This window comes from Danio aesculapii, chromosome 13 (assembly GCF_903798145.1).
Source record: "Danio aesculapii chromosome 13, fDanAes4.1, whole genome shotgun sequence".
Classification (NCBI taxonomy): Eukaryota; Metazoa; Chordata; class Actinopteri; order Cypriniformes; family Danionidae; genus Danio; species Danio aesculapii.
In genome coordinates this window covers 46,124,470-46,149,470 of record NC_079447.1, presented here as the reverse complement: position 1 = coordinate 46,149,470, position 25,001 = coordinate 46,124,470, and the positions used below count along the sequence as shown (strand labels likewise).

General features: G+C 34.2%; 1 protein-coding gene across 1 annotated transcript in view; it reads left to right on the top strand.

Moving 5' to 3' along the window:
* The window catches only part of LOC130239330 (CUB and sushi domain-containing protein 1-like), a 551,687-nt gene that overhangs the window by 412,553 nt on the left and 114,133 nt on the right, over positions 1-25,001 (top strand). The window contains exons 30-34 of the mRNA XM_056470435.1: positions 1,599-1,717; positions 1,834-1,903; positions 4,447-4,563; positions 12,841-13,050; positions 19,022-19,210. Coding sequence (XP_056326410.1) covers positions 1,599-1,717; positions 1,834-1,903; positions 4,447-4,563; positions 12,841-13,050; positions 19,022-19,210 — 705 coding nt within the window. The remainder of the gene's footprint in view (positions 1-1,598; positions 1,718-1,833; positions 1,904-4,446; positions 4,564-12,840; positions 13,051-19,021; positions 19,211-25,001) is intronic.

Below are 25,001 nucleotides of genomic sequence, written 5' to 3'. Positions count from 1 at the left end.
TCAATATAACTTATCTCTAATACAACAACAAACTCTGTACTGCATCGCATGTCATCCCCTCGCTGTAAATGCTAGCGCTCCCGTTTTTTTCTGCAACCTCACTGTGCACGCGTTCTGAATGTTTACAAACATGGTAATTCGTCTATAGAATTGCACACACAGACACACACAAACACACATTCTCGTTGACCGACTTACTGTAGGTCTATGAATAATCTGAGTGAGAAAGAAGGCTCTGGCAAACATTGTTTGTTGCATTGTGATAAATGCTGCTGCTGCTAAAACAGTGTTATTTGTCATTTAATTACTGAATGGAATAACACACACACACACAAACACAAATATTGTTGACTGACAAACTGGAGGTCTACAGAAAAATTATGTGAGAAAAGAGGGTCCTGCCAAACGGTCTTAGTTTGCTACAGTACGTCGCAATATAGCTTTGAGCTGTCATCTTTGACTCAGCTCTCAGAACATTAAGCTCTTTTCCTGCTGGGTTTTATGGTACAGTATATAAACTCAGAGACCCCCACAGCAGAGTTATTACAATTAACTTCAAATATAGAGATAGGCATGTGAAAAAAAATGTAGGACACTGTATGAAAATCACATTTTTCCATATCATGACATAATTTTTGTCTGGTCTTAAAATTTGGGAGATAAAAACCCAGATGAACAACAATGTATAAAATTAACTCAAATAAGTCAGGCATTGCTAATCAAATGCCTTATCTGATCATCAAGATGGAGCCTTGAAGTGTGTAACACAATGCCCGTCCCACTGCTAAAGCTGAGCCAAAATTGGGCCATGCAACAAGACAATGATCCCAAGCACACAAGGTGTTGAAATAGTCCAGTCAAAGCAAAAAGCTCATCCTGACTGAAGGGCTGTGTCGAGAGTTGTGCAAAATACTCCAAAACTCTTCCAGAATGATTTGAGAGACTGATACGGTTGTACAGCAAATAAAAACTTCAAGTAATTACTGTAAAAATGTAATTCTCAGGCATCTGAATCATAGGGTATCCTAAGTGTGCCACTCTTGGCTTTTCTATCTTGGCTATATTTTTCTTAAAAAAAAACCGCACACACACTGTCTCATGTGATGTTGAATGAAATCATGTGTCTTGCGACATTGTGTATGTGTTTTGTGTACATATATACACTCATTGGCCACTTTATTAGGTACAGCTTACTAGGATTGAATTGGACCCCTTTTTGCCTTTCAAAAAAAAAATGAATAAATGAATTTATATATATATATATATATATATATATATATATATATATATATATATATATATATAAATAAAACACCCGTTGCAGAAGCCCAGTGCCTGCTGTCGTGTGGCTTATCTCAAAATGCACAAAGCATTCTCTCATGAACAACACCACAGCTGTTGCCATGGTAACATCCTTGCACTGTCTGTTATGCTGTAGAAATGACTTGTTGAAATCGAGTGGATAAAAGACAGCATAAAATTGCAATGTGCATATGGGTTCAGATGATTATGAGTACATGACACTATAATTTTACCCATTTCAAGAGCCATGGTATAATGTGCTGAATCTATATTAAGAACACGTCTCATCTGTTTAGCTGTGGGACTCACCACCTGTCCAGAGCCTGTGATCCCAGCCAATGGCATCAAGAACGGTGACCGGTACATGGTGAATGAAGTTGTGTCTTTCAGCTGTGAGCCAGGATACATACTTCAGGTAAATTGTTGATTATCCTTAGCCAAGTCTCACAAATACAACAAATCTCACTTACACACTGGTAGAAAATGTATTACTAGGTGAAGAATTGCTCTCTTGTGATTCATGTTTTCCAGGGACATTCTCACATAACATGTATGCCAGGAACCGTGCGGCGCTGGAATTACCCCCCTCCACTTTGTATTGGTACGTCTTTCAATACTACTTATGAAGCACATTATCATAGCTATGCAATGGGTCTCATTCACTAAACATATGTACACACAAATCTTCACAATCACAGAAAAAATGGGGTGAAAATGCATACGGAACATTTTCAAGAATAAACCATGATTCATCAAAAAAAAATTACATATTATTTTAAATGTACAAAAAAATTCAAGAACTTAAAACACATGTATGCAATAATTATGTACGCCCAGGCCTTATAAACATGTATAAAGACCTCTACATATAATTAAATAGGTTTTTATGAGGTGGCTTAAAAGTAATTAGACATTAAAAAATACTAATTAGAGGTCCATATATACAGTTACGTCCATAAATATTTGTACATCAAAACAATTCTAACATTTTTGACTCTATACACCAACAAAAGCTTTAATTTCAGGGTATTTTCAGGGTATCCAAATCAGGTGAACGCTGTAGGAATTACAACAGTTTCCAGTGCCTCCCACTAGTTAAAGGTCCAAAAGTAATTGAACAATTGGCATCTCAGCTGTTCCATGGCCAGGTGTATGTTATTCTCTCATTATCCCAATTACAATGAGAAGATAAAAGGTCCAAAGTTCATTTCAAGTGTGCTATTTGCATTTGGAATATTTTGCTGTCAACTCACAAGAGGAGATCCAAAGAGCTGTCACTATCAGTCAAGCAAGCCATCATTAGGCTGAAACAAAACAAACCCATCAGAGAGATAGCAAAAACATTAGGTGTGGCCAAAAAACGGTTTGGAACATTCTTAAAAAGAAATAATGCACCAGTGAGCTCATCAACACCAAAAGACCTGGAAGACCATAGAAAAAAACTGTGGTGGATGACCAAATAAATTCTTTCCCTGGTGAAGAAAACACCCTTCACAACAGTTGGCCAGATCAAGAACACTCTCCAGGAGGTAGGTGTATGTGTGTTAGAGTCAACAATCAAGAGAAGACTACACCAGAGTGAATACAGAGGGTTCACCACAAGATGTAAACCATTGGTAAGCCTTAAAAACAGGAAGGCCGGATTAAAGTTCTAAAAAAGCCTTTATGGTGCTGGAACAATAAATGCATGTCTGCCAATGGAACTGGTTCTCTTGTATTTATTGATTATGTGGCTGCTGACAAAAGCAGCAGGATAAATTCTGAAATGTTTCAGGCAATATTTTCTGTTCATATTAAGCCAAATACTTCAGAACTCTTTGGACGGCGCTTCACAGTGAAGATGGAGAATGACCCAAATGCAATGCAATGTTATGCAATGGTCGAGTCAATTACCTGAACTGAATCCGATTAAGCATGCATTTCACTTTCTGAAGACAGAACTGAAGGGAAAATGCCCCAAGAACAAGTAGGTACTGAAGACAGTTGCAGAGCACCATCATGGATGAAACTCAGCATCTGTTGATGTCTATCGTTCCAGACTTCAGGCTGTAATTGACTGCAAAGGATTTGCAACCAAGTATTAAAAAGTGAAAGTTTGATTTATAATTATTATTCTGTCCTATTACTTTTGAACCCATAACAAGTGGGAGGCACACATGCAAACAGTTGTAATTCCTACAGCGTTCACCTGATTTGGATGTAAATACTCTCAAATTAAAGCTGACAGTCTGCAGTTAAAGCAAATCTTGTTCATATAATTTCAAATCCATTGTTTGGGTGTATAGAGCCAAACATTTTAGAATTGTGTCGATGTCCAAAAATGTATGGACCTAACTGTATATGTCGCAGATGAGAGATCACGCAAACACAAAGACACGGTTTAAATCCATGTAGGACTATTTATTAGCAAGGGAAAAGTGCGCTGGGATGTGAAGGGCAGTGAGTTCGTTGTCCAAAGGTCCAGTGATCGTGTGAAGTGAAGTGCCGGTCTGGGTGCCCAGTGGAAGAGAGGACTCAACATAGTTCCTGCTGTCACACCCCTGTCTGTATTCAGTTCAGTCGTGTCCTGTGTATTTACACCCCTAGGCTAATAAGTACTTTGGCCAGTATTGTATTATCAGTATTCCATGTCTTGCCTACGTTTGATGTTCTAGTTCCTGTTGTAAGTGCTTTTTGTAAATAAATACGTTTTGATAATTCCCCAGATCAGTGTGTTTGTGAGTGAGCAAAGCACTATGATATATATGTATATTATTTATATATATATAATAAATTTGAGGTTCAAACAACATATTTAGGGGTTGGACAATATATAGTCAACCTCTGCTAGCAAAATTGTCAATAACAATAAACAATAATTGTCTTTCACTGGATGAGTGTCTCTTTGCAAAAGGCCCTTACATAGAGATAATGTGGGTGTGTATTATGCAAATGACTAACCTTGCGCTCATTTAGAAGACTCCAAATTTACAGAAGAATGAGTTTAAGAACAAGCTCATGAGCATATGGACATGTTGTAAATTAGGTAGAAAGTTTTTAATTATTAGCGAGTGAGACCCAATTTATTATAGTTGTAATATTTAAACACCCTAGCTTGTCTCTTTTAATGTCTGCTTATGTTTTCTTTTGTTTTTGTTTTTTAAGCAAAATGCGGTGGAACCCTTTACAATATGAGCAATGTCGTCCTGAGCCCAGGTTTTCCTGGGAACTATCCTGGAAACTTGGACTGCACCTGGAGAATTGTGCTTCCCATTGGATATGGTAAGTTCTCTGAAAACTGGCACTGAATCAGCTGTCTGGAGGTTACAGCTCTAGATGCTTTCTGTAAAGCAATTGAACTGAAAACAGCATTTTGTTTACCCATTCTAAAAAGTGCTTATCTTGTGTAGGGCTTAGCATTTCATGGTGACCTTTTTAGTAGATAAATGTCTACAAATGTGAATTTTTCCTTCTTTTCCACCGTAAAGATCTTCTTGAGGGAACTGGGCTGTTTATTTTAGGCAATCGGTTTGATAAAAAGAAAAGCACTGATTAAGACACTTTAAAAAATCCTCTCGGCTTTTATACAGTAGGGGAAATAAGTATTGAATATGTTCCCATTTTTCTCAGAAAACATATTTCTAAAGGTGCTGTTGACTTGAAATTTTCACCAGATGTTGGTAACAACCAAAGAAATCCATAGATGCAAAGAAAGCAAATCTAATTAGTTTACAAATGAAGTCATGCGTAATGAAATGACATAGGAAAAATTTGTTGAACACATGAAGAAAGGGAGGTGTAGAAAGGCAGTGAATGTCCAGACAGCGGCTGAAATCTCTCAGTAGTTATTCAGCAACTCTCTGCCCTTCGTCACTGTAAATTAATATTAGCCGCTTCAGTCCAACATCTGCATTACCAGATGATAAAGATAAAGCCAGGGTGGACATTTCAGCAAGACAATGATCCAAAACACAGCCAAGGAAACTCTCAAATGCTTTCAGAGCAAGGTTATAATAGTTTTGGATTTTTCATTAGTTGTAGTTTATATTTCGTTTTTGACTTTTTGTTTTCAAATTCAGTTCATGTTCATTCATTTTTAGAGGGAGATTTACTAGTTTCTATTAGTTTTTTCTGTTTTGAAATTGCTTAGTTTTACTTTAGTTTTGATTAGTTTCAGAATAAGTTTTGGTTTTTTTTTAAATATAGATATTTTTTAGGTGCAAGATTCCAAATAAAAAAATAAAACCTCAACTAAAGATATATTTTTTGAAACATGTTTTCAGAGGACATGTATTTAGAGGAGTGGTATTCATCTACCACTACCATCAACCCATCCACAAATACAACAGCCAAGACAGCTGCCTTAAGTAAAATATGTGTGCAAGGCTGCTTCTGAGGTTATATCTTTTGTGACAATCCTCCCATGTTAGGACTCAGCACACCGGAAATGATGTAGCCACCAATCATAGTTTCAGTCAGTTAAAACATCACCACGATCTGAAAAGTTTCTTACTATTAAGTTTTGCTACCCAACTGAAGCATAATTCACTTATTTAAATTCTATTATGATTTTCTGTTATGAAATAAACTTGCGTTTCACCAGATCCTCCTGTTTACCCATGCTGTAGTTGTTCAAGTTTAGTTCCGTCACAGCAGTCTGTCATGTACTGTTTGTGTTTGGTTTACCATCTGCTGAATCCCGCATGCACAGTATTATTGGTTCACCACTTCTTAAATCTGATTTCAGAGTACTGTTCTAATAACCGAATAACTCAGTAGGTTTATTTCGAGTCAGAGGGGTATCAGGCATGTTAAAAAGTAAGTAGTTTGTGGATAAGTGATGACAATTGTTTCAAATGATTCAGTTTGATTTGGTGAACTACTTCAACCAGATAACTTAAAAGACACACAATACAGTTTCAGTTAGTTCTATTAAAAAAAAAATCCTTTTTATTTCTATTTCAGTTAAAGAAAATGATTTTAAATTTTAGTTTTCACTTTTTCGTTCGTTTTCGTTAACTATTATAACCTTTTTTCAGAGAAACAAAATCAAGCTGTAGAATGGCCCAGCCAATCACCTGACTTGAATCCAATAGAAAATACAAAATAAAGATCAGATTTGATCGACAAGTCCCAGAGAACCATCAAGATTTTTACACTCTGTTGAAGTCTGTGAAAAAATCACACCTGAGCAATGCATGAGACTTTATCCAAAAATGTGAATTAACTTTATGCGCAAAACTAGATTATCCCATAAAAGACGTGCGAATAAAGCAGCGTTTCCGTCCAATGAGTCAAAGCGAACAAAATCGACACTTCCTGATTATCTTCCACCAAATATCAACAGTACAAACGTAATTTGCTGCAGTAGGAGAAGCTGCGTCAATCTTTTCTTTATTTAATAAATAAAGGCAATCTTGACACGCAGTGAACGCGTGGTGGCATTTGAAGGTGTGAGGATAGAACTGAAATGGTTAAGGCATTTTAGAATGACCAAAACAACATTTCAGATGTTTTACAGTGTGCTCAGCATGCTGGTTTACTCCTTCACACACATTTTTGTCATCACATGATCTCATATAACAAAGTCACATGACTTTTTAATGCGCATACTGGAATTTGCTCAGTAAAAGTGTTTCCATCACAGTTTATGTGCATCTTTTCTTATAGAATAAAAAGTTTATCCTACTCAGTTATGCACATAGGTTTTTTATACGCATTTTAAAAATGTATGCGCATCTTGGCGTTTCCATCAACCATCTTTTTTTTTTTAGGGGTTTTCACCTTTTATTGTATAGGACAGTAGAGAGTATTGACAGGAAAGCATGGGGAGCTTGTGCATGTGTTGACGTACTAACCACTATAGCACTGGCACCGACCCATCAACCATTTTTTATGTGCATTTCCAAAATGTGCATAAAAAATGGTGGATGGAAATGTAGCTATTGATGGAACGAAAGCATTGACTTTTTATGGGACAATTATGCAAGAATTATTATTAAGCAGACTTATGTATCTGGTATTTATTCAGAGACATATAATTGGAGAAAGCATTGTGCTGAATACCTACAGACATAAAGTAGTACTTTCTTTCCACTTGATAGTCTACCACCTTTTACACAAGGATGTTATTCGGTTTCATTTATTTTAACTGTTGAGATGTTTTTGAGTCTTTAGCAGTTGACACGACTCTCCGAAGTCATTTAGTCGTAGTCCATTTGCTCTTTTTTGCCTCACAGTTCAAATGAGTTGAGAACAAAAGAACCATTCCAGATGTTAACAAGGTAATTGCATGTCATTTAAAAAAGCCATTCACACTTATCCTAGAGCGCAACTTTTTTTCTTCTTCTCCAACCCCCTCTTACTTGGATGAAAACAATGTAACGCGGAGATATTCGAAAGTAATTTTCCGCCTTATCAACCAGCCACTGCACAAGCAGGAACCATCATGTTTGTGTTGTTCAGCAAAAAATGCATTAGCTTTCACTGTTAACAGGCTACAATCATTTGAATAAGGCGCACAGATGGCTTTGTGGGTGCTGATTATAGCTTTTAGGGACAGTCTGAATAGGCAGAGTTAAGTGCAGTTAGGGGATAACACCGCATCGGATTGACAATAAAGCTAATCTTTAAAAGAGCCGCCCAAGACATCTCTGAGTGTTGCATGCTTTCACTGAAAACTGCTCACTTGTTTTGGAGATGGGTTGTGGGGTGATTCAAAATTCAGCAATTAGAAGTGTCTTCTAGAGTAGCAAAAAGACAATACTGGCTCGTTGGGAATATATCCCTTGGGCTACATATTTGAGAACTGCAAAATTTGTACCTTGGTATATTTATGGCAGGTTTTTGCAAATAAAACCAATAAGACAGAGCAGTTTGAAGCCACCGACAACTACTGTTACTTTCACGCTATACCACCGACCTCTATACGGACAGCTTTTCTGGCATGACCAGTTTGCTGAGTAGCTCGCCATGTGTTCCATCAGACTTTAGATGTGGAGAGGAGCGGACTGTGGCTTAAGTCCAGCAAAGAACGGTTCCAGAAACCAGGTAAAACTAATCCCCAAAAAAGGCAGTGTGAAATTGGGGTAAACTGCATTGCTTTTGAAAGCACTATTGGTTGGGTTTAGGGAAGGGGGTAGGTGGGTCAGTTGATAGCAAGCTGATAAGCCGATCAGATTTTCTCACAAACACGCACAAGAAGGACGTTGAGATTGTCAGAAATGTTCACAGTGGCCTGGTGGATTTGTGAGAAATCTACGTATGGGAAAAAAGTTCCCTAGTAACATATTTGAGATTGTCAAAAATGTACACAGGGGCCTCTAGTGGATTTGTGAAATAAAACTGCAAGCCTGCCTTGCCCCAATAATTCAAAGTTCTCAATTAAAAAAGGAGTCGCAAAGTCGTGATATGTACGAACGGATGATGACCCATACTTGGAATTTGTGCTCTGCATTTAACCCAACCAAGTGCACACACACAGCAGTGAACACACAAACACTGTGAATACACACACTGAGCAGTGGGCAGCCATTGCTGTGGCACACGGGAAGCAGTTGGGGAATCTGTGCCTTGGTCACAGGAATCACCTCAGTCTTGCTACAATCCCTCCTGGTGCCACAAAACCTGTGACTTTCCGATCACAAGTCCTAACTCTTTAACCCTGCTATGGGCAAACTTGGTCCTAGAGGGCAAGTGTCCTGCAGAGTTTTGCTCCAACGCTAATCAAACACACCTGAACATACTAATCAGTGTCTTCAAGATCACTAAAGATCTCTATGCAGTTGCGTTTGATTAGGGTTGGAGCTTAACTCTGCAGGACACCAGCTCTCCAGGACCGAGTTTGCCCATCCTTTCTCTAACAATTGGGTCATGGGTACTATTTAGGCCTGGGGTTTTATCTCTAATGTGTTGCGTAAAGAACAGGGTTGGTTTCCTGATGATGATGTGTCTTGGCTCTTAAGTGTGATGTGTACGTGCAAAATTACGAATGCTTGGTGCAATTCCATGTGCCATCCATCCATCCATCCCTTCCTCCAACTAAGATATTAGATATCAAGATACAAATTATGGATAAGAAATCCTCAATACATACATAGTATTCCTCAGTGCAAGTCAATGACTACGTTTACATGGACATCAGTAATCCAATTATTTGCCTTATTCTAATTAGGACAATAATAAGATTAAGACGTTTACATGAGTTGCTTTTTGAATGCTGCTTTCATGATCCTATTTTACATGGTATAACACATAATTCCATTAATGTCATTGCGTCACAGCGATATCCACGTTTCCTCTGGAGTTTTATGTAATTTCGTGTGTTTTAACTTTAACTGCAGTTCGGCAGTTTCACTTTCATTCAGGAACATTTCACGCATGCCCCCCTGACAAAACGAGAGATTGGATGCAACTATGAACTACTGCAAGAGTGTAGTTTTCGTGGAATTTCATACCGCACCCTGAATGGGAGAAAATAAACCTCTGCATTTCGTGATACAGGTGTCTGTGGTCTTCACTGACTTGGTAGGTGCAAATAATAGTATCAGACAGCCGTGTGTGTATAGACTATACTGTTGGAAAATGCGGTGGAAAGTCCTACATAACGGTAATAGTTTGATTAAGGTGTTAACACATCTGTATTGCACTTTAATAATGCAACTAAATCGGCATACTCCACATGTCTTAATTCGTTTTCTCTGTAGTTCGATTATGACCTTAATCAAATTAAATTAATCAAAAATCACTGTTTACATGTTAGACTCTTAATTAGAGTATTGTCTTAATCATATTAAAATCGAATTATTGGTGTCCAAGTAAACGTACTCATTGACAGATTAATTTTGAGTTTTTTTCTCAGTCTTTCAAGCATATTTTCTAATTCTTGTATAATTTTTGTCCAGTCGTTTAATTGAGATTTATTTCATTTAAATTCGTATTTCTGTTTTTGTTTGTTTTCTATTCTTTTTTATTTTAATTTCATTAATAAATTATTTTAAAACCTGCAATAAAGCGACCTCTTTATGTTACAATGCACGTGCAGCTTTAACAAGTACTCAAGAGTTCTTGTAGATCTACAATGACTTTCCAATGAAGTGCTACTTGCTTTTGGGAATCAGGCTGTAACATTAAGATCAGTTTCACAATCACTCCTACAAGCTGCTTCAAACTAAATCGACGAAATAATTTAGAACAAAATCCGCCCACAACCAAATTGGGTTTGTTTCGGCAGTTTGAAACAGCTCACCAAAGCAAACTTTTTGGAGAGTTTATTTTGACTCCTAAACACATTTGAGCTACTATTGGTCTGTGATGACTGCTAGAGGATGCTGCTAAACATAAACCTGAACCTGAAAACTACTACTAGATAAAAAAATACCTGAAAATCGCTGTTTTTATATGCCATATCACATACAAAACCAACCGTGACCCTTAAATTGTATTATGAACTTAACCCGATATGAATTACCCCTAGTGATGAATTAATTGGCGTACGATTGATTCATATCTTATATCCACAGAGGTCAGACAAACATCAACTTAATAGCAGAACACCTATACGATCACTCACGGAGAGATGTTAAAGACTTGAAGAGCGTTACACACTGGTTGTGAAGAGCCACAGCATTACAAAGACTTTTTAAAGTCGTAATCACTGTTACACCAATCATTGGTGTCTGTTCAAGTCAAATAGAAAACAATGTAAAGATGTGGTGCTTTACCGTCTGTTTGCCAGATGTTTAAGAAACTGTTCTTCTGTCACAGCTGCCATTGTTGTTGTGTTTAGGGGAACACGCGAGCAGAACATTCCCGCCTACTGCAGTGTGGGAGTGTTGGAAGTTTTGAAAACAGTTTACCATCACTCAGCCTTTTCAAACTTCTTTATGCCCTTAAATAATGGACAAAATATAGCTTTGTTTAACACATCTTTTAACGCAGTTGTGCCCAGATCTGTCTAAATGGTTTCATGCTTGTAGCTTTGTTAATAGTGTCCTATAGGAACATGTTTTGCATTTATTTTCCACAGCTTTTTGATTTTGCTCTAGAAAATGAAACCTATTTGAATCAGCAACAACTATAGATGCTGGTAGGCAAATGTGTTATACAGAATGCACCCTTCAATGTAAAGTTTTAATAGGAGGAGAGCGTTTGTCATTCTAAATCAAAACAACTGCTTTCAACAGAGGAATTCATATTCATAAATACATTTATTATATTGAAAAGGTTTGATATTTCGAAAATCAAAAACATTAAAGACCAATAACCTTGATTTATTAACGTACTAAGGTATTATTTCCTAATTCCCCATGATTTATATACTGACATACTGAGTTGCCCACTGGCACCTATAGTTGTCGCTTGGACTTTTGACAGAATGTACAAAAAACTATAGATCTCTTGAAAGATTAATTTTGTTTAGATGAATCTAGAAACCTTCATGATTGTATGATATAGGGCTCAGCATAATAAAATACACCAGATTTTGAAAATGAATAGTTTTATCCATTTCTCAGTGAGTATAGGCAATGTATTTTGGTGTATTTAAACAAAACAGATTGTTTCAACAGATATATTTATTAAAATATTATTTTAGTCACCAAACTTATTTAGAAATTGAAAGATAATACCATTAAATTTAAGCAAAATATTGCAAAAAAAATTACGACCTACAAAATTTCAACTAAATTCTAAAAGAGTTTGGCTTCTCTTGATTTTTCCTCTTTTTAAATTAGTATTTATTATTTTTCTATAACATTAATTTGGGTAAACTAGTTTTTGGACTGTTATTGTAAGTTATTTTGTTAGATAAGCTCCAGATTTGGCTTCAGTATTGACTAATCCAAAATTAATGCACAATTATAATATTGCATAGCTTTCTTATTTGGGAAAGTATGCCTCCATTTTGCATCCTGGATTTAGGGGTAGGAAGTTGATAGCCCCATGTGACAGGAAGGATATAAGTTCCTTTTTTTAATTCTTGAAATATTTAGTTTGGTTGTTTGCTTGCATGGTGGTCGAGGACCACTGCTAGGGGGGACGTTTTAGGGCCCCAAAAGTTACTATTACTATTACTATTACTATTGCGCATTCACATGCGGTATGAGTGAATTATGTGTATGAGTGTATGTGTGAATGAGAAGGTGCATGGGTGTTTCCCAGTACTTGGTTGCAGCTGAAAGGGGATCCACTGCATAAAACATATGCCGGAATAGTTGGCAGTTCATTCCACTGTGGTGGCCCCTGATAAATAAGTCACTAAGCCAAAAGAAAGTGAATGAATGAATGTTTGCTTCCATGTCGTCTAGAAATCAAACATGGATAATGCAGAAAATTACTTATCAAAGGAAAATGGCAACTTTGGCAATTATAGTTTGCCGGTGGGCTTAAATGGGTTAAGTTTATAAATCTTTTTGGAAAATGCAGCCTATGTCTGTACAGGCCAGTTAAAGTTAATCGGTTAAAAACTCACTAATAATATCCCTTGTGTAAATTTTACCCAAATGTAACACAGCCTGTTTGACATGGTGAAGGTCTAACACATGACTGCTCATTTTGCAGGGGCGCACATCCATTTTCTCAACTTCACCTCTGAGGATAACCACGATTTTTTAGAGATCCGCAACGGGCCACACCACAGCAGCTCACTTATTGGACAGTTCAGCGGAAGCCATCTGCCGCCCCCGTTGCTAAGCAGCACGCACGAAACAGTCATCCACTTCTACAGCGACCACTCCGAAAACAGACAGGGCTTCAAACTCACTTACCAAGGTGAGTGACTTCTCGTCTTCCATTTGCATGCTGTGCTCTCTTCCTTCGCAGACATCACCGTCCTTGATTTTGTATCGGCCCTTCATGTGGGAGTGACGGCCTTTTACCAAGATCATTGGAAATATCTAAAGATTCACTTCCTTTGAGATCACCGGGAGGACACTCCATTATGACAGCCGGGGTCTTGAAAGCATTTCGAAATCAATAAGATGGTGCATTTGGATGTGCACTTGGATTCCACTCGATATAAATAACTCGCCATTGTCTGGTCTCCTCGCTTGTAGGTCAAACAGTTTGTCTCTCTCTCTCTTTTTTGTTGTATCCACTCCAGTCTGAGAGTTGAAAAGAGAGAAGCACAGCCTTGATCTGTGCTGCCAGACAGGCTTTGGCTGGGGTTAAAACTAATGCCATGTTTTGATACACAAACAATAATGCAGGATGAAAGTATATGATTATTAAGCTGTTGATCATATGCACTGCGTTTGAAATGCTGTCTGGAGGTTGCTTAAATGTTGACAAGCTTTTTGACTTTTCATCGAGCTAATGACAATGCACATTGATTTATTATTTTAGTCACCTTTATGTATGCTTCTCATTTTGAAGTTGACTGAATTATATTAATCATTAAGGGCAAACTTAAATATAATCTAATATAAACTAATTCCATCGTCTTCTTAAATTTATGTCAAGGACAAATGAAGGCATATCTGTGGTGAAAGTATATATCAGGGCTCGAAATTAAGTAAAGCTTATTTCTAAACTAATTTTGAGAGGATCATGTGCTTATGATTGCTTGCAGCCGGCCCCGCATTGTTCAATTTTTGATTCACCAATCAGACGATTCCTAAGCCACTATAAATACCCTAAGTTCCATATAACAGCCATCTTCGTTTTAAAGAATCCTCCCTTCCACCCCTACTCCTCCTTTCCTAGATGGGTGGCACAGTGGCCCAGTGGTTAGCACTGTTGCCTCACAGCAAGAACGTCACTGGTTCTAGTACTTACCAAGCCAGCCGACGTTTCTGTGTGGAGTTTACACGTTCTCCCCGTGCTCACGTGGGTTTCCCCCATGTTCCCCGGTTTCCTCCCACCATCCAATAACATGCAACTTAAGTGACTAATCCAAATCGGCACCATAGACATGCTCCTAGTAAGTAGTTAAATCTCCTTAGAGCAGTAGTGCTCAACCCTCTTCCTGGAGATCGACCTTCCTGCAAAGTTCAGCTCCAACCCTGATCAAACACACCTGAACCAATTAATTAGGACCTGAACAGCACTTTGATAATTACAGGCAGGTGTGTTTGATATGGGTTGCAACTGAAATCTGCAGGAAGTTCGATCTCCAGGAACAGGGTTGGTCACGCCTGCCTTAAAACAATCACAATCTGTTCATTAGCTACTATTGCAGGGGAGTTCTCGAGATCTACCTGAGTTCAAGCTCCCCTCTCGCCTTGCAAAGGGAGGGAGCCCCAGGCTCGAGGATCTTATGAGCTACCAGCTCCCCATTTGAAAGATTTTTTTAACATAGTGGTAATGTAGTCATTCAACTACAACAAATTGTAATACTGCGATATGTATTTGAATAAGGATGGTTAATTCCTTTACTTGAAAGCTCAGATTTTATTGTCATAATTTGTTTTGTTTACAGAATTTGAGGTTTAATGTATCATTATTATTGACACCTTACAAATGTTGATCTATCTTTATCATGGCACACGCTATGTAACATTTTATCTGTCAAGTTTACAGTCTCTTTAAAACTTATGTTTATTTTATTATTAAAAAGATTAGTAAAACTTTTGCCGTAAAAATTTTGGTAAATTAGTGGTTAAATTACAAAAAATCCTAATATTCCTAAATGGATTGTAAAAAAATTTCAATAATTATCTATATTGAATGATATGAAACATAATTTTTTTTGCAATATCACCCAGCCCTACTAAACTCTTACTAAATACAACTATACTATCAAATATGACACAGTAGACTTTATATTGTTAATTTTAATTACTTAATTTTGGATTAATGTACGGGGATCGAACAACAGATGCAAAGTGCAGCAACAGACCATGTCTTTACAATTTAAAGACACTGTTGTCTTATGGGAGTGTGCAAAAAAGGAAATAGGTTAAACAAGTCATGCAAAAGTGCAAATTCTGTCATCAATTACTAACATCCAGGACTGCATTTCCCGAAACCTTCTTAAGGCTACATCATTCCTAAGTTATACCTTAAGCTGTATCATTAATATGTGTTTCCCGTTACACTCTTAGTTAAGTATACCTTCTGTAAGTCATACTTATGTAAGGTTGGTCTAGACTATACTTTATCACTGTATAGTCTTTATCAGCTATACTTTATCACTGTTGACAGTTTGCTCCACTCGTGGCCACCACTGTGCAAAAAGCTTCTTCACATCCGACTCTATATGGATATATAACTGATTAAACTTAGCATTACACTGATGATTTTTAGGCTGCAATGATGGTTGCTGGTGGCAGCAGCAGTAGAGCAATAATACAAAAATAGTGTTAATAATGGTAGTAATAATAATAATAACAGTAATAATAATAATAATAAAACAAAATTACAGGATCAATTTGGTCTGCGTGCAAACAATTTCTTCAGATATTTGCAGATTAGGGATTATGTTAAAAAAAATATGTACCCTGTTTAAACGGGGTCAATCCGGCTGGACTGGATGACCTATTAGGGCTCGGAGGTGAGGTCTGCCATGCAATTTCAGTCATTTATAACTCACTGCTATAAAAAAAGCCTCTTATGGAGAGCCTAAAATCACAATGGGAGCAGGAACTGGGAGATGAGATAAGTCTGGAGCTGTGGGCTGGTGCGTTAGAAGAAATCCATTCCTGTTCTGTTAACTCCAGACACTGTCTCATTCAGTTTAAAATTATACACCGGCTCCATTAAACCAAGACAAAATTACATAAACATTTTCCTGATACCTGTCTCTTCTGTGATAAATGCAATATGGACTTAGCCACTCCCTTACATAGTTATGCTCTGTGTTCTAAATTGATTCCATTTTTGGATGAAATATTTAAAACTCTCTCTAAAATTTTACATTGTGAATTAGTTTTCGACCCCCTTTTGGTCATATTAGGAGTTTCAGACAAAACTAGATCACTCCAGGATTCTCAAAACAACTGTTGTCCTACAGCCTCATTGTGGCAAAGAAGCTGGTGCTAAGGTTTTAGAAATCAACAGAATCCCCATCATTAAGATCATGGCTGGAAGAATTAACTAAATTAGCACATTTGGAAAGGATCAGATTTCTTATGGCAAAGAAATTGAAAAAATTTGACAAGATTTGGTCTCCTTTTCTCCTCTATCTTGAAAGCGTAGGTTAAAAACCCAGATGGTGAAGGTCACACCAACAGTACTGCATAAGCTTCAGTCCCAGCGGTGGGGTGGGTTTTAAGGGTTAGACCTTTTTTTTTTTTTTTTTGAAAAGTGTATTCTGGGTTTTTACAAATTACTTAGTTTTTTTATTTTATTATTATAATTTTTTATGTGTGTGTTATTTAATTTTTTTTTAATCCTTTTTTTTTTTGCAAAAAAAAAAATTGAGATGTTGCAATATTTGCTGTAATGTTGTGCAATGTAATGCAGTGAATATCTCAATAAAACTTTTAAAACAGATAATAAACCAAATTTAGATATTGCAAATCTATCTTTGTCTAGAAGCATAATGAGATCTCCTTAATATTAAAATCTACTTCTTATGGCTCCTCTCTTCACTTAACAAGGAGGGTGGGACTAGACAATATACAGAGCACATGACACAAAGGCAACACAAGCCGTGTGCTCATGGGACAACAGGACTAGAACAGGCAGCCATTGAGAGAACCCATTGAACGCGTTAACATGAAACACAACACTAAAGTACGCGGCCACAATGTAAACACCAGGTAATTTGCTTCACAACACCAACAGAAGATTAAACACAAGACATGAGCACACGATAAATGAAAAATCTTACTGTGCACTCACACATGCAATGTGCATTTTCCATCCCAGTGCAAACAGAAACAGAAACCAACTTGGCGCTTAGGCGCTGAGAATAAAACAGCATTCCAGGGACAAAACAAAGACAAACACCAGGACACGAGCGCACATCTCGAGCATGTCCAGACCTCCTGCGACCTCATGCTCATACAAAGAAGAAGACAGACAATGATATGAAATATGATTGCTCGACCCAAGGAAACTCGAGCACAATATACTAGACAAGACCGGACTAGTGTCTAGACTCTGCCACCAAAACAAGAATAAACAAGCCTGAAGTGGCAGAATCCTGACAAAGGCAGCATCATGCGTGACATAAGTGTTTATTTGCTAGTTTCAGTATGGCACAGGTATCATATTCACATCTTGCACCACTTTGTCTAAATAGCAAATGCATATGTGCCCATTTGAGCACTTGTAGATGTGCTGGTCTAAAAGAAGACGTGTTAAGATACATTATTGGTACTTTACTATTTTGAGGAAGCTGAAATAGAATGTGCCATTGAACTAAAAATTGGTGTAAAGTTAATGGTGCAAGTTCTTGTTTGTTATTTAAAGAGTGATATGCAGGTTAAAAACACATGTACACATTGCTTATGACACACACAGGGATGTGCAGCATCACATAAATATATTTACAAATAAAAAATACAAGAATTCAAATGTTGTCTACTTTTAAAAAAATGTTACCTTCTCCCACACCTTCTTCACCTCAGGTGTCTAATTAATAATAATAATAATACATAGTATTATTACATAATAGGCACAAGCTGGCTCAGTGGTTAGCATAAGCCTCACAGTAAACGGTCGCTGGTTCAAGTCCAGGCTGGGCCAGTTGGCATTTCCGTGTGGAGTTGTGGGGATTTCTACCGGTGCTCCCGTTTCCCCTACAGTCCAAATACATGCAATATAAATTAATTATATCTTTATTTATATTAATTATTATATTAATTATATAATTTATATTAATTATTCAATTAATTATTCAATTTATTATCTAAATTAATTAATTAGGGATGTCCAGATCTGATCACATAATCGGAAATCGGACCCGATCACCCAGTTTCAGACTCAATCGGAATTGGGCGTTACCTCCCGATCGTTACCTCCTATTGCTTAAATGCCGGCAAAGTAAAACACGGAAGCAGCTTGAAGCGGAAAGCATGAGTATGTCTGGGGTCTGGAGGTATTATAAAGTTGATGATGATAACATGTTGATGACGACAACTTTTGCCAAAGCAAACTGTGAGATATGAAAACTTGGGATTTCAAGAGTTGGAAAGGAAAGGGCTACTTTCCTGTACTTTTAGTACTACAAATAAACAGAGTTGTTGAATGTTAAAATAAGGTGAATTAAATACAAAATACGGAACATCCTGGATCTCTTTCTTCACTCTAGTTAATTCTTTCTTTTTTGTATTATAGAAGTATCAGATCAGGTTTCGGTATTGGTAGATACTCAAAATCAAATGACTCAGACTTGGACTTGAGGGCAAAAAAACCTAATCGGGACATCCCTAGAATGAATTAATTATTACATAATAGTAATAAAAAAACATAGTTATAATAATGATAAAATACAGACACCGCAGTTCAGTATCTGTTCAAGTTGCTCAGCAACATATGGACAACTTTGTAAAGAAAGTGCATCTAGTATGCGACCTGCTTTAGACTCTCCATAGTCTACTAAAAGATAACATTATTGGAAAATGCAGCTCAGGGCGTTCCAAACTTATTTTTCTTTTCCTCTTTTTCTTTTTCATAAATGTCTTATTTGATGTGTCACAAAAGGAATGATACCAGGGTGGGAAAAATTACAAAATTAAACAAAATTTTCAATTATTTTAAGTGGACCCACAAGTAAATATTATACTTTAGAAATTGATATATTCTGTTTTTATGTCGTATTTTAATTTTTCATATATATATTTTTTTATTTTAGCATATGAATTGCAAAACTGTCAAGACCCATACCCATTCCACAATGGATACATCATCAGCAGCGATTTCAACGCAGGCCAATCCATAACATTCGAATGCTTCCCTGGATACGTGTTGGTGGGCCATCCTGTGCTAACATGCCAGCATGGAATCAACAGGAAGTGGAACCACCCCTTTCCTCGCTGCGAAGGTAAAGGGAAATAAAAGAAAGTAAAGAAATGTGTTCTTTTCCCTTCTGTCCCCGTGTACATTGCTTTAAGTTTTCTAAGCTGTTTTGCGACTGTTATTTTCAACCCTCTTTACCCACGCTTTGAGACAGGAAAAAAAGACTTGAGACGAAAAAAGTATTATCAGCACTCTCCCAAACGCCTCTTTAACTATGCTCTTTAACTAAAGTGTTACTACTTTGTATTACTAGTTCAATAAACGCCTTTGTGTTTTTAAACCGTCTTTAAAACAGACTTTGAAGTCCTGAACAGTGGAGACATGAGCTACTGGGAGCTGTTCTAAATTGTAGCCTTGATGATTAGTGTGGGTAGTGTAGTGTGAAAACCGACCTGTCTCTTATCGATCAGTCGCTCAACTTGTTCCTCCAAGGCCTCCGTTCGCAGGGAATCTGAACTGCAAAGCCTTCTTTTTGTCTTTTGTCTTTTCTTTTCATTGTAACTGTGTTATTATGTTGTGAACTTTGTGCCAGTATCTTCTATCAATGTCTTTCCAGCAGGATTAGGAGTGTTATTCTCCACTTTAAGTGTCATCTATAAAGGATTTACAAAGCATGAATAATCCTCACTTTAGATTAGGTCACAAAACTGTAGGAGGCTTTGGTAATGAAGCTTTTATTAACATACAGAGTAACTATAACTATATGCCTCAATAATAATGTTGATTTTAATAGTTTACTTACTCATTTGGAATGTTCTTTAAAACTACTAACTATTCTTTAAAAGCCAGTTTGTTAATAATGCAATACTTAAACGTAATAATTAGGAAAGTATCGAAATACAATCATTATACACATTGTATTGTGTTTTAAAGGAGACCTAATATGCGCCTTTTTTACAATATTACAATAGAGTATTTGTAAAGTTTTGCCACCATATCCCCCTCAAAAAGCCCTTGGCTTTGATCCAAATTTTGGTGACTGTCACTTTAAATTCAAATTACATCAAAAGAGGTTTCAAAAGAGGGCGGAGCTTCAAATGCTTATCTTCAAAGGCTGTTTCTCAAAACCAAGTGCGCAAAATTCAGACTTGTGTGCTTGGAAGTTCAGACTTGGAAGAACGAACTCCTGAGCACACGAGGACACAAGTCGGGTACTTCTTCAAATGGAACGGCAGTGTACTTTAGAACGTCATTTACCTCATCATGGAAGATATTTATAAATGTAAAAATTTTTTTGCATAATGCCTGTACAATATTTGGTTATCTATAGTTGTATACGTAAATATACACAGTGCACATGTAATTACAAACTTAATTACTAAGTCATTACATTATAATTACAGTGTGATTAATTACATCCAAGATATTATTTATAAACTTAAATGCTTTAATACAATATTTGTGTATGTATACGTAAATATACGCAGCAGATATGTAATTACAAACTTTTATTTTGGATGTTAATACTATGTAATAACAGTGTAATGACGACATTGTTACAACAATGTAAGTACGTTGTAGTTGCATCAAGATAATATTTATAAACTTAAATGTTTTAATACAATATTTGTGTATGTATACATAAATATAGGCAGTAGATATGTAATTACAAAATTTTATTTTGGATGTAATTACTATGTAATAACAGTGTAATTACGACATTGAAATTACGTTGTAGTTACATTAAGATATTATTTATGAACTTAAATATTTTAAACCAGTATTTGTGTATGAATACGTAAATACATGCAGTATATATGTAATTAAAATTGTTTATTTTAGATGTAATTACTATGTAATAACATTGTAATTACTGTGTAATAACTGTGTAAATATGACATTGTTATGACATTGTAATTACATTGAAGTTACATCCAAGAAAATATTTATAAACTTAAATGTTTTAAAACAGTAATTGTGTATGTATACATAAATATACACAGTAGATGTGTAATTACAAACTTTTTATTTATTTATCCATTGTATTTACTACATTGTTATAACATTTAATTACATTGTAGTTACATTAGGATATTATTTATGAACTTAAATATTTTAAAACAGTATTTGTGTATGTATACGTAAATACATGCAGTAGATATGTAATTACAAAATTTTATTTTGGATGTAATTACTATGTAATAACATTGCAATTAAGACATTATGACATTGTAATTACATTGTAGTTACATCTAAGAAAATATTAATAAAATGTTTTAAAACAGTATTTGTGTATGAATACGTAAATGCATACAGTAGATATGTAATTACAAAATTTTATTTTGAATGTAATTACTATGTAATAACATTGTAATTACTGTGTACAAACTTTTAGTTTGGATGTAATTACTATGTAATACATCTGTATTTACTACATTGTTATAACAATGTAATTACATTGCAGTTACATAAAGATAATATTTATAAACTTTCATGTTTTAATACAATATTTGTGTATGTATACGTAAATATATGCAGTAGATATGTAATTACAAATTTTTATTTTGGATGTATATACTATGTATTAACATTGTAATTACTGTGTATATACGAAATTGTTATGACATTGTAATGACATTGTAATTACATTGTAGTTACATCCAAGAAAATAATTATAAACTTAAATGTTTTAAAACAGTAATTGTGTATGTATACATAAACATACACAGTAGATGTGTAATTACAAACTTTTATTTTGAATGTAATTACTATGTAATAACATTGTAATTACTGTGTAATAACAGTGTAGTTACGACATTGTTATGACATTGTTATGACATTGTAATTACATTGTAGTTACATTAATATATTATTTATAAACTTAAATATTTTAAAATAGTATTTGTGTATGTATCCGTAAATATATGCGGTAGTTATGTAATTACAAATTTTAATTTTGGATGTAATTACTATGTAATAACATTGTAATTACTGTGTAATAACTGAAATTACGACATTATGACATTGTAACTACATTGTAGTTACATCCAAGAAAATATGTATAAACTTTAATGTTTTAAAACAGTAAATGTCTATGTATACATAAATATACACAGTAGATGTGTAATTACAAACTTTTATTTTGGATGTAATTACTATGTAATACCATTGTATTTACTACATTGTTATAACATTTTAATTACATTGTAGTTACATTAAGATATTATTTATAAACTTAAATATCTTAAACCAATATGTGTGTATGTATACGTAAATATATGCAGTAGATATGTATTTACAAAATTTAATTTTGGATGTAATTACTATGTAATAACAGTGTAAATAAGACATTATGACATTGTAATTACATTCTAGTTACATCCAAGTAAATATTTATAAACTTAAATGTTTTAAAACAGTATTTGTGTATGGATACGTAAATAAATGCAGTGGATATGTAAATACAAATTTTTATTTTGGATGTAATTACTATGTAATAACATTGTAATTACTGTGTAATAACTGTGTAATTACGACATTGTTATGACATTGTAAATACATTGTAGTTACATTAAGATATTATTTATGAACTAAAATATTTGAAAACAGTATTTGTGTATGTATTCATAAATATATGCAGTAGATATGTAATCCAAGAAAATAATTATAAACTTAAATGTTTAAAAACAGTAATTGTGTATGTATACATAAATATACACAGTAGATGTGTAATTACAAACTTTTATTTTGGATGTAATTACTATGTAATACCTCTGTATTTACTACATTGTTATAACATTGTAATTATGTTGTAGTTACAATGAGATATTATTTATAAACTTAAATATTTTAAACCAGTATTTGTGTATGTATACGTAAATATATGCAGTAGATATGTAATTACAAAATTTTATTTTGGATGTAATTAATATGTAATAACATTGTAGTTACTGTGTAATAACTGTGTAATTACGACATTGTTATGACATTGTAATTACATTGTAGTTACATCCAAGAAACTATTTATAAACTTAAATGTTTTAAAACAGTAATTGTGTATGTATACATAACTATACACAGTAGATGTGTAATTACAAACTTTTATTTTGGATGTAATTACTATGTAATACATCTGTATTTACTACATTGTTATAACATTGTAATTACATTGTAGTTACATCAAGATAATATTTATAAACTTAAATGTTTTAATACAATATTTGTGTATGTATACGTAAATATAAGCAGTAGATATGTAATTACAAATTTTTATTTTGGATGTAATTACTATGTAATAACATTGTAGTTACTGTGTAATTACGACATTGTTATGACATTGTAAGTTCATTGTAGTTACATCCAAGAAAATACTTATAAACTTAAATGTTTTAAAACAGTATTTTTGTATGAATACGTAAATACATGCAGTAGATATGTAATTACAAAATTTTATTTTGAATGTAATTACTATGTAATAACAGTATAATTACGACATTGTTATGACATTGTAATTACATTGTAGTTATATTAAGATATTATTTATAAACTTAAATATTTTAAAACAGTATTTGTGTATGTTTACGTAAATATATGCAGTAGGTATGTAATTATTTTTTTTTCAATTTGGATGTAATTACATGTAATAACAGTGCAATGACCACATTGTTCTAACATTGTAATTGCATTGTAGTTACATCAACATAATATTTACAAAATTAACTGTTTAAATACAATATTTGTGTATGTATACATAATTACATGAAGCAGATATGTAATTACAAATGTTTATTTTGGATGTAATTACTATGTAATAATGTTGTTTTTAACTACAGTGTTATAACATTGTATTACATTGTAGTTACATTAAGATATTATTTATTAACGTAGATATTTTAAAATAGTATTTGTGTGTATACGTAAATATATGCAGTAAATATGTAATTAATTTTTTTTTATTTGGATGTAATTACTATGTAATAACAGTGTAGTGACCACATTTTTATAACATTGTAATTACATTGTAGTTACATCAGGACAATATTTATAAACTTAACTGTTTAAATACAATATTTGTGTATGTATATGTAAAAACACAAAGCAGATAGGTAACTACAAATGTTTATTTTGGATGTAATTACTGTGTAATAACATTGTATTTACTACATTGTTATAACATTGTAATTACATTGTAGTTACTTTAAGATATTATTTATAAACTAAAAAATTTTTAAACCAGTATTTGTGTGTGGATATGTAACTCCAAAATTTCATTTTGGATGTAATTACTATGTAATAACAATGTAGTTACGACATTGTTATGACATTGTAATTACGTTGTTGTTGCATTAAGACATTATTTATAAACTTAAATATTTTAAAACAGAATTTGTGTATGTATACCTGAATATATGCAGTAGATATGTAATTCATTTTTTTTCATTTTGGATGTAAATACTATGTAATAACAGTGTAATGACCACATTGTAATTACATTGTAGTTACATCAACATAATATTTATAAACTGTTTAAATACAATATTTGTGTATGTATACGTAAATACACGAAGCAGGTATGTAATTACAAACGTTTATTTTGGATGTATTTACTATGTGATAACATTGTTTTATTACATTGTTATAACATTGTAATTACATTGTAGTTACTTTAAGATACTTTTAAGATACTTATTTATAAACTTAAATGTTATAAACCAGTATTTGTGTATGTATACGTAGATATATGCAGTAGATATGTAATTAATGTTTTTATTTTTGATGTAATTACTGTGTAATAACAGTGTAATTATGACATTGTTATAACATTGTAATTACATTGTAGTGCATCCAAAATAATATTTATAAACTTAAATGTTTTG